At 39.0% G+C, this 18,304-nt stretch overlaps 1 protein-coding gene across 6 annotated transcripts in view; it reads left to right on the forward strand.

Moving 5' to 3' along the window:
- The window catches only part of PHTF2 (putative homeodomain transcription factor 2), a 60,154-nt gene extending 51,873 nt beyond the window's left edge, over positions 1 to 8,281 (forward strand). For all 6 annotated transcript variants that reach the window (XM_079303150.1, XM_079303147.1, XM_079303151.1 and 3 more), the window contains 4 exons: positions 496 to 651; positions 2,843 to 2,938; positions 5,263 to 5,388; positions 6,129 to 8,281. In XM_079303150.1, coding sequence (XP_079159276.1) covers positions 496 to 651; positions 2,843 to 2,938; positions 5,263 to 5,388; positions 6,129 to 6,149 — 399 coding nt within the window. In that variant the 3' untranslated portion in view covers positions 6,150 to 8,281. The remainder of the gene's footprint in view (positions 1 to 495; positions 652 to 2,842; positions 2,939 to 5,262; positions 5,389 to 6,128) is intronic.
- The last annotated feature ends 10,023 nt before the right edge of the window (positions 8,282 to 18,304 follow it).

The following is an 18,304-nucleotide window of genomic DNA, read 5'->3' on the forward strand; positions in this document are numbered from 1 at the left end:
TGCCTGCCCTCTAGTGGAAAATCTTTTAGTAAGATCTATGTTCAAAGAAAATTTCTGTTGCTTAAGATTTCTCTTTAAACTTCTGTTTCAAAATATAGGGGATCTTCTGGTTGTGTTTTCTTTCCAGTTTCTAATTGGAAAGAGATTTCTAATTGTGTTTGCTTCCTAGCTAACTATTTTATTAAGAATACAATTTAGTACATGTGAGAATGTTTTTTTGTTTGTTTTTTTTTTTATCCCAGTGCCTTAGCAAGTTTTAACAGGAGTTTAAAATTGCCTTAGAGTGTATTTTTTCATTTATCTTTTCTCAGACCTCTTATCTCTGATACATCATTGGTTTAAAATCGAATCAAATTTTATAGGCCTAAAAACCTTCCATATATTAATTACTGGGATATGTTTCTTGAAGTTATGGTGATATGCAACTATTTTCTTCTATTGTAATTTAATTATTATTTCCAATTAAATTTTTATTTATTTTCTCTCTTTTTTCAGCTACTTCACATGCATGAGATTTTCCTTGATTGTCACTACAACTGGGAACTCGTAATTTGGTGCATTTCTCTAACTCTTTTCCTCTTAAGATTTGTTACTCTTGGATCTGAAACAAGTAAAAAGTACAGCAATACCTCAATATTACTTACTGAGCAGGTGAGAATTTTTATAGACCTATATTTTTATATCTAAACAACTCATTCATCTGGTAGCTCTCAGGCCTTGTAGATTTATTAGAATAGTTTGGATTAGGCAGTTCATTATGGGGAAGTGAAGCAACTTTGCAGCTCAAAGTTCAGTTTCTCAGATAAATCACTTTATCCTAACTTGTTTAAGTGAGTGGGCTCAGAGGTACCATCTCCTTTGGTATAATTTAACATCTAACAGAACACTAATATAAAAAGTAATTTAAAAAACCCATGGAATCTGTGTTGGATGGGTGAGTAAAAGATTTGAGAACTAAGTTAACCCTCTGTGGAAATGAGTTGCTGTTTCCAGTCCAATAGCTTAGGACTGCTAGGTTGCATGGATTACATACAGCCTTTTCTAGACTTCTTGAAAATCTTTTTCAGTTGTTTTTGAAACTTGGCTTTGGTTCTATGTGTGTTTAGCACATGGAATCCAGTGTCCTGGAAAGTGGCTCACTGAAGTTATTAGGCTTACTGAAAAGAGAACAAAGCTGAAAACAAACAAGCAGGAAAGTACAACAACAGCAACAAAATAGACAAATGAGTCTCAACTCCCAGATGCAATTTAAATGCTCCACAGATAAGATGAAATTGAAAATTCTACTTTTGCCAGCAAAGTTCCAGGCACTTCTTTGTGCTTTATATTCAACCTGTGAATTTAATGATTAGGAATCATGATGGGAAACTAAAAGGGATTTTTTTGATTTTATGCTGTTTGGTTGTAATTTTGTAACACTTCTGAAAGTGTTTTTAATTGGTCTTGTAAATATGTGAGCAAAATGGAAGATGTGGTCTGACCATAGTTGTCACTTTGCTGGTTTTATAGATGGCTGTGCATACACACTCCTTCTCCTGGTGCCAAGTTTGTTATTGAATTAAGGAAATCATAATAGCTCTTAAAAGAGATTTGAATCTTCCTAGGGTTGTCAGAGTTGCTAATTAGAACTTTTAATTTTTGTTTAGTCCTGCTTATAAATCTTGTATTGTTGAAAGCAATAGCTTTATGTTTAGAGACTGGAATCTCTTTGGCTCTGAAAACATAATTTTAGATTAAAGTGCAATAGTAATAGCTCAGGAGCTTAATATGTCTTGGAATATATTAGGCATAGATTTTGATTTTTAACCTGTGTAAGAAACTTAGAGTGGTCATTTTAGGAAGATCTGATAATCAGTTACTTCTTGGGATGTCTGTGGCTCTTATTTCAATAACCACCATACAATCAGGTGGTTAAATGTATCATAGCATCATACAGCATCACTTCCTTTCAGTAGTCAGGAAAGTGTCATTTGAAGGACTAGTTCAGCAGGTTGCTAAATTGTTAATTTTTTATTTTGAAGGTTGTCTCCTACAATAAAAAGTTAGTGGCTTTTGAAGATATTTTTTCCTTTAATTTGCTTTTGTTATGCAATAGAAAAGAAAGTAGCCTTTGTCTGATCTAGGATATCAAAGACAGATTGTTTGAGAATGAAAGCTGGATGTTCCAAAATTGCCAAAAGGCCAAAAAAGAGCTAATTTGAACTCTTAACTTTTTCAGAAATGACTTTAAAAAGTCTACATCACAGAAGTATTGAAATGTTCAATGTACTGTTCTCCTACAGCAATGAAGAGTTTAATAATTTTTCAAATATTTCAAGGCACTGGAAAGATTGATTTTCTGCACTCAAGGTGCTCATGAAGTACTAAATTACACTAGAATCTTTGAAAAGAAATTACACTTTAGCAGAGTTATGGTCTAGCATTTCATTCTGTTCAATAACTTCTGAGAATGTTAAGTCTTGTAAAGTCTACCCACTAGTATAAAAACCTTCTGGGGTCAAATTGTCAAACCTCAGGCAATCCTTGAATGAGTAAAAGAAATTATTTAAACCCTACCTATATTGGTGGGGTTTCATGCCTAATTTATACATCAGACTAAAGTTGGTCCCATAATAATGTCAAATTTAATTTGTTATATCATAAAGCACTGTATTTTCCTATGTGCTGAGCCAGTACTTGAATATTAAAAAGGAAACAAAATGTTTGCTTGCTCGCAGAAATGTCATTGCAGTTTTGTCATATGGCTGCTGAGTAATCACATTGTTGAAATATTAAATAGTTCCAAATTAATTCCTTTAAATTCTGAGTAGGTGGTGATACTTGTGTTTTTATTTTAAATCAGATAAACTTGTACTTGAAAATGGAGAAAAAGCCTAATAAGAAGGAGGAACTGACACTAGTGAACAATGTTTTAAAGCTTGCTACTAAGTTATTGAAGGTAAGAATTAAAATGGTATTCCCCTATTATAAAGAAGTTGAATAGATTAGTAGTTAAAGAGTCACTTGTGTGACTTCTGCAGGCAGTAGGGTGTGCTTTGGTGTAAATTTGCCCTGTACCTCTTTCACAGGGATGCTGCTTGTTCATTCACTGCAGTCTGTTATCTTGCTATCATTGTGGATTGCAAATTATGATTCCATCCAGGAAGTTTTATTCTTTAGCTGTATATCAGCAGTGTCAGAGAAGGTACTTCAGGGTGATCAGGATGATGAATGCTTGAGAAGTCAATGATGCAATTTTATTGTCTGTTTTGGGTGTCACTACAGTGGTGATTTAAGGCCTTGTGGCCTCACTCTACCACACTCTGAATTTGGATCCTTTAGCCTGTTGATTCCCACGTGCTGGGGAGCAGCCCTTAAAGTGAAGTTAAAACTCTGTTTATTTTAGCCACCTAGTAGCTGAGATCAGAGTATTTGTTCTAGTTGGATAATTCCTCCCACCAGGACACCTCGAGTCAGGTGTGTGTTGGTCCCCTCCTCTCTCAAAAGATGCACAGCACTTTCCATGAGAGGACTGATGGAGTCAGCAAGGACTCAGAGCTGACAGAGCCACTGCTTGAGAATTGTGCTGCAGCAATAAGGAGAGCCTGACTAAAGCAGTGACTGTCTCCTGGTGTAAGAATAAGGGACTGCAAGGCTTTTAGGACCTGGTGTGGAGCCAGTGAAAGGAAATATTCTTACTGCATTGGGTGGCCAAAGGATGCTGTGGATGCAGAAGGGTTATCTGGATTCAAGGAGAGACTGGACAAGAATAGGCAAAGCTCAAAGGTTAAGGATATAATCTCATCAGCTGAAGTGTTTGTGTGCTGTGAGAATGTGGGGTAGGTTGAATGCTGACCAACTCTTGGTCTAAATTGCTTCCATTTTTTTTCATGCTCTTCTGTGTTTCAGAAAAAGTGTTCATGTTTTCCTCTTGTGTATTAACTCACAGCCTTTTCCAATGGAGAACTTGGCTTTTGTGGCACAAATCCCAGACCCAAGCCATCATTTAGTTACTGTGAAAACATACCAAAAAGTGAGATTTCCAAGCCACCTACTATGGGTTTTAAATAAATTTTTGAGAGCTAGTGATCAGAGCAATTACATACTTCATGCCCAGTAGCTAAATGGGCTCAAGGCTTTTAAAATTTGATTTTGGGTAGTTTTGATCTTTAAACTTTTATGAAGATTATATTCTGTTGAATATACCTACTGTTTTCTTACAAAATTGGTAAGATGAATCCAAAATCTAAATACTTTTTCCTTACAGAATTTCTCTGCTGTACTTCTCAGAATCATGTATTTTGTATCTTTTGTATTTGCAGAAGAGTTTTATATGACATTACATCCAAATGAAAAGGTTGTTCATTCTTATTTCACCTTTTTGAAAGAAGCATCATAGCTTTGAAATTCTTCATTTTTAAGAAAGGCATTTTTAAGTAAGGCATTTTTCAAAGCCCAGGATGTAATGCAGGAGAGGGATGAAGATGAATTTAAAGCTAGAAAATATAAATGACCAAAGCAGTGATATTTAGTAGACTTTATATAATCCACTTTCATATTTTAAAACTCCTTTTTCCTTCCTTTATTTTACGTATTTCTGGGCCACAAAAGTTTGGGTGACTATATCCACACACCAATAATGGAAAATTAGTGAAATGGCTTCTTTGTTCAAGTTTTGTTGCAGATTATTTTGGGCTAGTTTTCTGTTTCTTCCATCAAAAAAAGTAAAATATTGGCAGTCTAATGATTATTAAGATTTTTTTTTTCCTTTATCATTCTTTTCTGGCTATATTGATCAATTGTTAGTTTCAAAATTAATGAAAAAGGAAGGAAATTGCAATAGGAAAGACATTTTTGTTAATTTTCATAGTTGTGAAGTAGCCTTCTGCCATTATAAAAATCTTTCTTTTCTTATTTTTTGTGGTTCTGTTGCCTGTAAATTCTTTTAACACTGAAGATGATTTCTGGAGAATTGTAAGGAATTCAGAGATGGTGGCACCTAGCTCTTTATTTTCTTGACTTCATGAGCAGATTGGTAGATCTGTTCATGGGTAGCCTCCAGTTTTTTGAAGAGTTATTTAGACAACAGCAGTCAACAGTCAGTTACTGTGATGGGTATTTTCCTGCACATTGTGTTTGATATGCAGAATAATAGGAGAATGTTTTACTCCACTGAGACTTGAAGACTTCCTAAAGTATCTAATATAGCTCAATACATATGTGAACAAAACCCCCTTTGTGTCATTTTTGTTTTTTAATGGTGCTGTTGTTTTGCCTTATTAGGAACTGGACAGTCCCTTTAGGTTATATGGGCTTACAATGAATCCACTGCTGTATAACATCACCCAAGTTGTCATCCTGTCAGCTGTTTCTGGTGTCATCAGTGACTTGCTTGGGTTTAATCTAAAGGTAAATACTTCAGAAACATCCTTTTTTCACCATGTTCTTATAGATGAAACGCATTGAAGCGTAGCTAATTCTTAACTGGGCTAACTAAAATATGTATTGTTTGGAAACTGTTCCTAAATTTTTAAATTAAATATATATCAGAAGAATAATAGTGCATTTGTCAGAGCAGCCCTTTAAACTTTTTTTCATTTTGTGGCTTTTTAATTTCATTTAGGACACTTAATTACAAGAATTCTTAGACATAAATATGGAGACATTTGTACACACAAATACAGGACCTTCCTTAACTTTTCTTCATATCCCAGATTTGATTTCTGTCTTTAATTCCTTGCTGTTGACTCTGCAGCTCTTTAGGGGAGGCAAAAAGAGCAGGCTATCCTTGTCTTGCACTGCAGTGAAGTGTTGCAGTAGGAATGGTATTGCTGTGACCAGTCCTACAGTGTTGGTTTGCCATTGCTGAAGGACTGTGCTCTTAGATCTTTCTCTCTGGCCCATCCTGAACTGCAAACTCTGGAAACTATTTCAAGATTCAGGCTAGTTGTCATAAAGCCTTTTACTGGCCATTAAGTTTGCTTACATCTACTATCTTTTTCTTGTTGGAAGTAAATGGATGTGAAATGTATTTTGTGTGTCATTAGAATATGTAGCAAATGCAGTAAGAAAAAACATGGGGGTATTGCAGTTCCTGTAAAAAAAAGTAATTTGAGACATAAGTTGATGTAATGCTCTAATGTTTCCAGCTCTGGAAGATCAAATCTTGACAGTATGGAAAGAAGATGAAATAACACAGTGTTATAGAAAAGGTCATTGATGGACAAAACTGCCTCACAGCAGCCACTGAATCTGTATTTCAGAAGCTACAACCTCTTCAAGGAAGTCATTTGGAAAATTGAAGTGTTTACATCTGTCTTGTGCAATCTTTGTATTTATTTCATCTTCTCACTGGTTTGTGTTCATTTTAGTTGACATGTATGTTTTATTTTCAAATTACTTGCTTAGTTTTGGAATGGGTCAGATATAGGAAGGGTCAAAAACTGTGTGTCTGAGAGTTTGAAATCCTGAAAATCGATTACACTAAATTGTTCTATCTGTTGTTAAAGCTAAGCCAATGCTGAACATTTTTAGTTACCAGTAACACTATATGGAAGTCCTTTGATTTTTGATAGTGTGGTAAAATGGCTTAGAATATTTCATTTGCACCAGTCATTTCTGAGGACAATGACAATGGATGCTTGGTTGCAATAGAAAAGTGAGACATACTCAAAAAATAAAGTACTGACAATACAGTATGACAGGTAGCAAAAATGTTTTGTATTACTATTAGAAACAAGTGGGAATTTCTAATAGTTTGAGTAATTCCAGGATCTAAACTCATATAGGCTGCAGTTTAAATATCCTGGGATATTAAAAAGGTATTATATAAGTCAACAAGTGTTCTTTGATAACACACTTATTCGAGCAATAATTGTAAATGGTTATCATGCTGTATGATATTTTGATAAAAATTAAATATTGTATTTATTTGAAATACTGGGCTGTTCTGTGCAGCTCCAACTGTGCATGTGCACTTTTTATTGTTACTTTTAATGAGAAACTTTATACATATAAATGTATATTAATTGGGATATATTATGGTGAACTATAGAGCAGTATGTATTATATGTTGAAGTTGAATATTTAAACAAGCAAATTATTTACTGGTGAAAGGAATGCTTTGAATGACTGAGCAAAAGATAGATAGATGCTCTCTTGTACACTATAGTATATGCCATTCATACCACATGAAAGTTTAAGAACAATGAAACAAAGAGAACAAGTTGCTCTGGTAAGCAGCAGAGGTACAGAGCCTGGTATTTGGCAGGTTTGTATCTTGAAATAACTGCCATTCCTCCCCAGCAGGTGTCATTCCCATGTGCTTTCTGCTGGGTTTCCAACACCTCTCCCCCTGCCTCCCACAAGGACCAGTCATATTGACTCGTGGTTCTTCAGTGTGGAAAAATAAGGTGTCCATCCCTGTGGAATTAAGTAACTTGTAACAAGCTTTCCTTCTACAAATTATTTTGGGAGGATTAATACCACCAGGCACAAGTATTCTTGTATGTTGTGTTTCTAAAATACTGGCTTCATACCAGAAAAATGACAAGTAGTTGCTGACAAGAGTCTGGATATTGCCCTATGTTTGTTGATCTTCAGCATCTTGAAAGATTGGAAGTATTGAGTCTTAAACTTATGTGGTATAAAAATATTTTTATATATAAAGCAACACAAACAAGCATTTTGTATTTTATTTGCCTCTGTACTAATGTTTAATAATGACCAAAGTGCATTCTGGTTTTTGGAAGAATGTATTACTGGAGCTTTAAGAACATACTATATTTAGTTTCTCATGTGAAAATTGAGCTGCCTCTGATCTGTTTCTCCTTTCTCTGTTGTTTGACGTTGGGATTGTTTTTAAAAATTAAATACATTTTATACACAGTTTTTTCCAAATTATGGTACAGACCTACACAGAACTTAATTTTGCACAAAATATATTTAAAAAAAGAAAAAAAAGAACAGCAGGAGTTCTATGGGTGATAAAAGATAAGGCTGTTGCTTTTTACAGCCTGTTGTTATTACAAAACCATTCTTTACTCTAGAGTGGAATTATTTTTAGAAATGTGAAATAGTGACTATATGGCTTTCATTACTTAAAAAAAAAAAGTGAGAGAAAACACTGCAGTTTGGGTTGAAGATGAAATTAGTTTAACCATGTATACCTCAGCAACTAGCACTGTGCAGTTTGTTGCACTAACAAACGGTGGCTTGGGGAAAGTAAAGCATTTGTGAAATGAAATTCAAAATAATAAAAACCTTTATTTGCTACCCTTAGGTATATTCATTATGTGAAAAATGAGAGAGGTTTAGTCTCCATCCCTCAATGTGGAAAGTCCAGTATAAGAAAAGAGGCAAGTAGAAATATGGCAGATCTTGCGTGTTAACTGTTATTTTTTGCCATGTGTTTTGTAACTGAAAGTGTGATCAGGCTTGGAATAAAGCTTTCTATGGTTGATGGTAAAAAAGAAAAAAAAATGCAGTGAGCTATATCTTTTAGTAATCTCCAGCATATTTTTCTCTGCCTGTTTTTGATTTAAATCCATATATTCTATTCAAATTAAAGCATGTTTGGGAAAGAAACCTGCACATGGAATGGAAATGATACAGAATATCATGTAGGACAACCCAAGTTAAATTACAGGTATAATGCAGAAAAATACTTTAATAATTTGATTAGTGCTCCATGTTATCTTCTAGGAATGGGACATTTAAAACCCTTTGTGCAGCTACCAAATTGAGTAACTTCCAAAAACTTCTCTGGATTGCAAGCTTGTCTCATTCCAGGTAATTCTTAAGGATATCACTGGTTCAGATGTCAAAGGTCCATCTTTGGCACCCAGCAACAAGCAGTAGAGAGAATTATCTTTTTTACAGGTGGTGGTAGTGGGCTGCTGCTGTTCTCTTTACTGGATGCTTCAAACCCCAAGGCATCCAATTTGTCTGTGAGGGGAAAAAGAGGAACAAGGTGGTGTTGATCTGCCCACTGCTGCCTCCTTAGGTAGACTTTTGTTACGAGTTCCTCAGCAGTGAATTTCTCTAGTAGGAATGTGAGAGAATACTTTGGAGGAAGAATGCATGACTCTTCAGCAATCGTGTTTTTATTACACGACTGCACAAAATATCTGTATTGATGCAGGAGCTGGAGAAGCAAATATTTTAGTAATAAATAGCAACTGACAAAGTCATATTTTTCAATGGGGAAAGCAGTCACATTTTCCAGTGTAATTCTTGCAAGACAGCAGAGGAAGTCATCTTGGAAAGATGTCCATGTTGTTTGTTTTGTTTAAAAACCCCCACAGCTGTCTTCACACAGTTCACCACTTTACTGTGGCTTTCCTCATGAATACTTTCTACCTTGTCAGTCTTAGGAAAAGTGGTGAGTCTCAGCTGGGTTGTTAGGATCCTGCTTTGCTGACACGTCCTTTTCCTGAAGATCCCCATCCTCTTGTCACTGATGGACAGAGCCTGCATATGCCTTTGAAGTCCCTCTAGGAGGGGTGTTCACACAGGAGGTGATCTCAGCAATTCTGCTGGGCCTTGGGGAGTGTCTGACCACAAACACAGGAGATACCTGCATTGCCAGTGTCCCTGACTGGGCTGATAGAGGTGTTTGTGGTAATACCTGTCAGCTCTGCTCATTTTATCTGCTCCTATTGCTTTCCTGAATGAGCAAATAGACCCCACTGGTGACAGCAACCAGACAGCTGTCTCAGGAAAAGGGAAATGTCCAAGGCTGCTATGGACATTTTGTGAGAGGATAACTCAGGAAAGAAAGGGAGTGTGATCCCTTTCATACCTGGAACTGCTGACCCACTTGGGGTGACAGTTCTACTGTCAGAGTTGGATATCTGCATTATGTAATATAACCCCTGAGCCCAACATTGCCTGGGGCTTGGTAGAGTTAAGATTTCCTCCTTATTGTCTCAAGCTGTCAATCACTGCTGGAGTCTGGCATGTCATGTACATTCTCTAGACACACAGGCAGCCTTGAGAAGGGCCTTCCTGTCAACTCCTTTCAATAGGAAAGGGACACCAAGATCTTGCCTGTGGTGTGCTGCTACTTCCCCTGATCAGGACTGGGACAGGAGAGAACTTGTAATGGACAATAACAGAAATCAGAGGAGGCTGCGGCTGTAAATCTTGTCCCTTGTCACTTGGTCTTGCTGTGGATGTTCATATGGCAGGCTAAAGGCTTTGTGTACCTGTGGCTGTAGATTTCTGCAGCTTGTCCAAATCATCTTGGAATGGCTAAAGCATGTGGAGATTGGTTCTAAATGTAAAGAATTCCCAGGTGTCTGTCCTCATTGGTCATTTTGATCCTCAGATGTAGTTTAATATGCATGGGCAGCTACAGTATTCTTGAGGATGCTGTGGAATATTGCTCAGTGTGAGTGTTTGGTACAGGGCAGGTTCATGTGAAGGAGAATTTGCCAGCCTGCTGTACCAGGAGTTGGATGTGCTTTTCCAGCCCAGGAGCAGTGCCTTGCAGTGGGCTCTGCTTGGGGCTGGTGTTGGAGCACACAGCTACTGCCTCAGCAGCCAGGACTCTTGGGCAGCTGGGCAGCACTTCAGCTGGTGTTAGGCCACGTTTAAGGCAGGTTGGGCTTGCTGGCAGTGAGGTCTCAGAAGATCTTGTTTTACTGCTGTCATGCCAAAGACACACTGGAGTTCTAGCTACAAGCAGGTATGCAAGACCTTGGATTTTAATTGGATGTTAATGTAGAAGCTCAGGTCAAATTTGAAGTCCCATCTTGGTTTCATCAGGGAAGGTTTGCAGTGTGGCTATGGGAATAAATGGGAAAGGGGAAAGAAACCTGTCTGGTTGATGCCATCTCTGTTGTCAGGCTGCCATTTGAGAGCTTCCCCCAGGTACCTTTGGTGCATGTAGGTCCTTATGGAATGTCTGAATTATGCAAGTGTAAAATATCTGTAGCGCATTACTTCAGATTAGCTGGTTTAGATTAAGTGATGGAGAGTCAGTGTGTACCTCAATATGTTACAAATAACCTTCCAAAGGTGTTATTAAATAAGATAGAATATTTTTTAAAAGTTTTTAGTTTTTACCTATTTCTTCCCACTCTAATCATTTTACACTTGAGTGGACACTTTGCCATCCTTAAACTTTCAGCAATCTAAAATTGCTGCAGATTTGTTTTTGTGATAAGTCAATTCTCTGGGCTGCCATGTCTCCTGTTGTCAGAATTCTCTGAAGAGAGAAATCAAGAGAGATTTCCTTTCTGATTCTTTAGAGGTAAAGCTACAACATTGAGTATGGACACAAGCACCTCTGATAAAATAAACAGCACTGATGTCTGGTCAGATTCAATTTTCCCAATACAAGCTTATATAAGTTCACGATCTGGAGTGGAAAATAAGGTCATGCCACATCAAGATTTGCCCCTTTTATTTCTTTTTTCCCCTATGATTGATTAATCATTTCAAGGAAAGGAAAGCACGTGCACTTTAGAGACAAGCTCCCCAAAATATTCAATTTCTTACTAATTTAATCTATTAAGTCAGTCTTTTGTTTAACAATATGTTTAGGTATGCTTGCATTCCTAAACACCCAACTTTTCACTCCTAGTCCTCATAAACAGATCCTGCTTCTTGAGCATGGCCTTACTGGTAATGAAATTTTTCAGGAATTAGCTGGCTGCCTTCTGCCCATATTACAATCCAAGCCTGAGTTTCTGGGTATGTGATTATGAATCAAATGAAATCTTTTGCTCTGTCTCATGCATGTAAATAAATGGGAAGAGAATTATTGACTAAGTGAAAATTGCAGTTAAACAAATGGAACGTTAATGGAGGTTGGCACTAAACCAGTGAGTTTTGGTGAAATAGTTGCACTGTGGAGGAGGACTCCATTATTTCATTAAACCATCTCTACAATAGTGCTGGTTGAGGTCAAAGACAAGCAACGTAGGGATAAAGGTTTGACCTTGATGGAGAGTCACTCTCCAACAGCTCTGCATGCTCTGCTCACTGTACCCAGGGCTGTGGTCTTCTGCTTGGTGCTTTGTCCTGGGATGTCCAAATTTTAGATGCCAAATTGACCCAGGGCTTTCTTGGCAATCATTAAAAAGTCACATCTCTAAAAGGGGAATTTATTCAGTTGATCTTTGACCTCCATTGTAGTGATCCTCTGGGATATTTCTCTCTTGAGTGTAAAAGGAAAAGCATGTGGGTAATTTAGAATCAGATGCAAAACTTCAAGCCACTTGAATTAGGGCAGATAATCCAACTTTACTGTTTTGTTCTGCAGTGAAACTTTAAGTGTTTGCAGCTGTGTAATTAGTTTGGCTGCTTGTGGAAAGGAAGACATTTGTTTTCTTCTTCTTTTTAAATTTTATTAGTTTTCTCACAGAAAAGATTTCCAAACGTGAACTCTGTAGTTTTGCCCCAGCACTCAGATCTCTTCCTGCGCTGTGGTGAGCTGCCCACATCTGTACAGGCAGCACTGTGCAGGCATGGCAGCAGCACCCAAAACTGTACCAGGGGACACACAGGTGTACCTGGAGAGACCCGTGTCTTTATTACTAAAATGAGTAATTTGAGGGACAGGTAAGATCAGCTCTGACCTTGACCTCACACGTGGGGAAACGCCGTTCTTGTTTTGGCAGAGTTGCAGGGGTCGTGCTTTCCTTCTTTGCTGTTACTTTGGAAATCCCTTAGGGCAATGCTGCTGCCAGGTGTCAAGGTGTGATGCCATTGAGGTGCAAAACCCTTCTAGAGGCAGAGAGCCCTCCCTTGGGCAAGATCTCTGCAGAGCAGTCCCTGTGCCCTGTGCCCTCCCAGCAGCTGGAATCAAGGGTGCTCTGCTCAAAGGGAGTAGGGCTGATGGAGACAAGGCTTTGCCATATGTCTCCTGTGTTATCTTCAGGCTGTACATTTGCACCTGAGTCAAAGATACTCCTCAAAGGCCTTTCTGGCTGGCCTGAAAGTGTTTGCAGGCAGATAAAATAGCACAAAAAAATCTTCGGCGTGCAGAGGGGGAACCACTTATTTTGCATCTGTCCTTCAGCAAGGTGTTCTGGTTCCAGTCTTTTGTAAGCCCGTGCTAAGTTAGACTGCTTGTAAGTGTATTGGGTGAGTTATTTATTCATCCAGCCTATGTGGATGACAAATGGCTTGCAGCGGCCGTGGAGGCTGATGCTGGAGTCAGGCCATTGTGCAGGGCCAAGCACCGTGTTTAACCTGCATTTCTCACCTCTCCTTTGTGCATCACCTTTCCAAGCAGCAGCTCGGGACAGCAGACAAGCTGCGCTGAATAGAATGAGGTGGGTCTGTCTCTGGTGTTACAGACGTGAATATTACTGGTCTTTTGGCTGCTGTGCTGTCCAGGGGTCTGACTCTTCACAGCTCTTTTTCACCCGTGCTACGACCTGTTTTCACCACTTGTGAAACTGGCTGAAGCAATCCTGGCCTCTCCCAAGTGCCTCTGCACATTTCTACTGCCGTGCTGCTGCTACTCCATCCCCCTTAGGGTTTTCTTTTAGCACCATTTATCTCAGTGTTGTTTATACCCCGAGCGCTGTACTGCCACAGCTGCACAAGCAATATGCTGCGGGAAGGGGGTGGAAGCTGGAATTTTGGCTGCAGAAAGCATATTGTGTGACTACAAACAATAGGGATCACTGCCATCAACCTTGGAATAAATAGGAGCCATTGAATTTATTGGAATTGGATTAATTCCCATTGTGTATAGAGGAGAATTAATACAGTGAATGCAAATAATGTAGATGGCCAACAATTTTAGCCTCGGGGTGACATAACGCTGCAGTTAGAGACTGCCATTATTTCCTATTCTTCTTTCCCACACACATGTGCACATTGTGAATTACAATTGCACCACAAATCCTGGCTTTCTAGATAAAAATAAAAAATTAGAAATTCAAAGTATGCAAAAGAGTAATTGTAAAATAATTGTTATAACTTGGAGGGAACAACAGATGTTTCACTTGTTGCTGGAATTCTCTGAAGGAGAACTAATTTTCCAAGCATATCGAGTACATGCTAATCAGAAGCATTTTTCTCTATGCAGCAGCATAATGGTATTCCTGGAAATGTTCTTTGTGTTGGCTTAATAATGCACAGCCAAAGAATGCACTACTGGGACTAGTGGAACAGCTTTTGCCACTACCTTTTTATTTTGTTTCTTTCTAATTCTCTCAACAGGGCCACTTGAAATAAAAGGCAAAATAGATTTATTGATGTTTGAAAAATAACACTTAAACCCACCCATGAAGATAAGTGGGGGGTCTCACTGAAGATTAGGTTAGTGCCTTGTTAAAGTTACAACTGATAACACAGACATAACACCTGGAGCTCACATATGGGGAATATACTGATAATAGCAATGCTCTTTTCTCCAGATTCAACCTTTGAATCAGCTCCTCCTAACAGCAGCTGTGACTTGAACTCATCACAGATACCAGCCCAGCTCTGTAAAACTTGTAGTTGTAACTGCAGTACAAGAAAATAATGTATATTAGGTAGCTTGAGTAGTGATTGTGGTACCAACACTGAAGAACATCTACTGACCTCAGATGGAGATGCAGACAGGCTGGAGAGGATCAAGCCACCATCTACAGCTGCCCTACGAGGAGAGACTAAGGCAGTGAGATCTCCCTGGAGCAGAGAAGGCCCAGGAGTGCCTCATCTCTGTGTTACACTGCTTAAGGGACAGCTACAGAGAGAATGGAGGCTCTCTCTTCACAAAGGGCAATGGGTACAAATGCCTATTTCAGCCACAGGGTTCCTTGCATATGCAGTTCTGTGCTCTAAAGATGGAAATGCTTTCATCATATCAGAACAGAAAACCAAAAGCAAAACCCAACAAGCAAGACAGCAGGACTGTTAATTTCCTGCATTGCTCCTCCTTAAATGCCTATAAAAATATTATTTAAGAAAACATTTCCAGAGCCTTTGGGATAGAATTGTGAGGATCAGCCCTGACATGAGGCATGCTCCTCTGACTGGGGCAGCCACAGAATTACCAGCTGTGAGAGTAATTTCTTCTTATTATTCTTCTAAGAATATTCCTATGTTATTATTTCTGTGCTTACTAATGCATTTTATTTAATAACAGCAGCAGGATTATCTGTTTTTTAATTGACGTGGCAGAGAGAAAAAAAATCTTAATATTGAAATCAGGATGCAATTTTTTATTTAAAGGTAAATTGAAGACCTACATTTTTAGCTTAAGATGTCAGACTTAAGCAGGAGCAAGTTACTGACTTGTTACTACAAGCAAACACTTAGTGCCCTAAAACTATGACCTGTAAATAGTTATTACCAGCATCAATATAATCAGACTCAAAATACCAGAAATATCCTATGAGCAAGTGTGCACAGCCTGCTCTGACATTTTTAAACTGTTCAGATGAATGGTGTATCAGCACCATGCAACACTGTAAGCATATGAAGCTGTTCAGGCTGTTTAGATGCTTCATTCAAAGATAAGAGATTTCTTTCAATATATATATAGAAATTTTACACACTCTCCTCTGAATGAGCCAGCATTAGCTGACAGTTCCTTTTAATATTTGCAGGAGATATGAGTTCTGTGATGGAGTAGTGCTCTGTTCATGTGTGATGTGGTTGGGAGGAGCAGACAAATGGATCACTAAGACATGGAGAAGGAGAGAATGGGAGTAGAAGAAAGTCATAGGGGAAGACCAAGAATCACCAGCTGGGGTCTTGAGAACACATTTTCCCTACAGAAAGATGGCATTGCCTCATTAGTTTAAGGCTGGAGTGTTGATGTCTAGAATAATGGTAGAAATTGGGAGTAAGGTTTCACAAAAGCACAGGTTTGCCCATGTAACCTCTTCATGGTGAAGGGAGGCTGAGGGACAGGAGAGGGAAGATGTTAATCTGAATGGAGCCTTGTGGTTTCCCTCGAGTCCTGGTGCCCAGGATTTCTTCCTGTGTTTCAGAGGGGTGGGAGGACATGGAGTCAGTTGTCCCTGCATCCTTTCTCTGTACAATATTAAGGTGGTTGCAGTGCACTGCTGGACCTGGAGGGTTTGGAGTCTTAGAATATTTCAAGTTGGAAGGGACCCTATAAGGATCATCAGGTCTAATTCTCTGCTTCTTTCAGGACAACTTAAAACTGGACCATATGACTAAGAGCATCATTCAGATGCTCTTTGAACTCCTATGGGGTTGCTACCATCACTGCTTGCTCCAGGAGCCTGTTCCAGTTATGACCAACTTTTCTGTGAAAAATCTTTTTCTAATGTCTGATCTAAACTTCCCCTGATGCAGCTTTGTTCCAGTGTCCTGTCACTGGTTACTAGAGAAAAGAGATCAGCTCCTCTCTTTTCCCTTCTTGAAGAAGTTTTAGACTGCCATGATATCACCCTTCAGCCTTCCCTTCTCTAGACTGGACAAGTGACTTCAGCCACTCCTCGTAAATTTTGTCCTCAAGAGATTTCAGTGCCTTAGTCACTTTCCTCTGGATGCTCTCTAATAGCTCTATATCCTCCTCACCCTGAGGTGTCCAAAACTGCACAGAGTGCATACCAGGGCAGTGTGGAGCAGGACAATCACCTCCCTTAGCTGACCAGTCATACTGTGATTGATGCACCCCAGGATACATTTGGCCCTTTCAGCTGCCTGGACACACTGCTGGCAATTTACCATCAACCCAGAGCCCCAGATCAGTTCTTTGGTGCCAGGGCTCTGGGAGCCAGGGGAAGCTCACATGGGTATAAGTTTGGAGAAGGAAAAGTCACCATGTAGAGGGTTGGTATTTTTTTTGGAAAACAAGCCTGGAGAACTCCACTCCCTTGTTAATGTATCAGAGAGACAGGGATGGCATTTCTCACTTTTTTTCTATTTGCAGCATTAGCAGTAGTGCATCTCTGGGTACTTGTGCCATGTTCTAAAACATATGGCAAATTGCTTGCCCATATGGGTTTGAAGAGAGTGTGTGCTCGGCAGTTTAAACCTCAGAACAATCAGAAGACAGGCTTTGCATTCCAAGCTGGAGAGCATGGCAATCATCTCACATTGTCTAGACTTTGCTCTCTCTGTCATTTTTACATATTTTGCAGTGATTACATTCATTTCCTCTGTCTTTCTTTCTGCCAAGATCTATCTGCAACCCAGATATCGGTTAAGATAGTTTTTCATATTCATGGTATTAGTCACTGTGAGCACATTTGGAGTGAGCACTTCTGATGCTCCCATCCATTTTCGTTATGGTAAATTAATCCCATTCGGGGAGGGTGATGGAAACTGGTGGCTTTTTAAATTTATCTGTGCAGATCTCATAATTGAAATAAAAACCCCATAAAGCCAGTGTTTTAAAATAATGATTAATCTATTTTTTCTTGGGAGATACATCATTGGACAGATATAATATTACAAACTCATTTCTTTGCTTGTAAAAATGTATTAATTAGAAGACTGTGTCACAACTGAAAATGAAGACAAACTTACTACAGAGTAATTTTCATTAGAAACTTGTGGAAGTGCAGTTCTTGACTTGCTGGACTTAGGGGTTAATATTACCCTTTACAGTTTTCTGATGTTGATGGGATTCTAAATTACTTTTGACAAATTTGATTAACATTGCCTATACTAGCAAGCTGTCTGTGAGCAGGTGAAGGAGAGTACTTAGATAGTGGTGACACTTCCTAAAATGGGAAAGGGCTGGATGGTGGGCTTTAATCCAAACCTTCCCCATGCTTCCTCAGCTAAAGGGAAGGTTCTCTCACCTGAAGGCATTGATTAAGTTGTTCTTTTCTTTTGCCTTGGGCTGGAACTCAACATGTTGCTCTTAATCTTTGCTTTCCAGTGTGGAGACTAAGGAAAATTTGTCTTTAGGATTTTACTGCCTTAGGGTTTGGGCATCAGCTTATCAAGCAGACAAAATCTTGGTGTAAGCAGGAGCTTGATGGTTGTTGGTGTTTGAGGAAGCAGTGAGCCACCCTACAGGTGCTGTGGAGCTCACACTTCAGCTGCACACACCCCTGTCCCCAAATCTGTCATGTGTATAGCCATTTCCTCGAGCTGGAAATCTGGGAATTGGTTTGGTTTTGCTCATGTAATTGATCTATGTGTTGCTGTCTGAGTGGGTGGCTGTGTTTCTTCTTTCAGCTGTTATGAAATCCTAGCCTGGTGTGAGGCTTGAGTAGCTGCTGTGGTTTGGGGCTGCTTTGGGTCATCGGGGCAAGGCACCAGCCTGAGCTCTGGATGCACACCCCATTTCTCTAGGGTTTGTGCTGCTCTTCTCTGCATCCCCAGTGCTTCCCCAAGCATGGGGAACTGCCAGGCATGTACCTGCTCTGCCCCAGCTGCACACATA

Source organism: Erithacus rubecula, assembly GCF_903797595.1.
Source record: "Erithacus rubecula genome assembly, chromosome: 4".
In the NCBI taxonomy this organism is placed as follows: Eukaryota; Metazoa; Chordata; class Aves; order Passeriformes; family Muscicapidae; genus Erithacus; species Erithacus rubecula.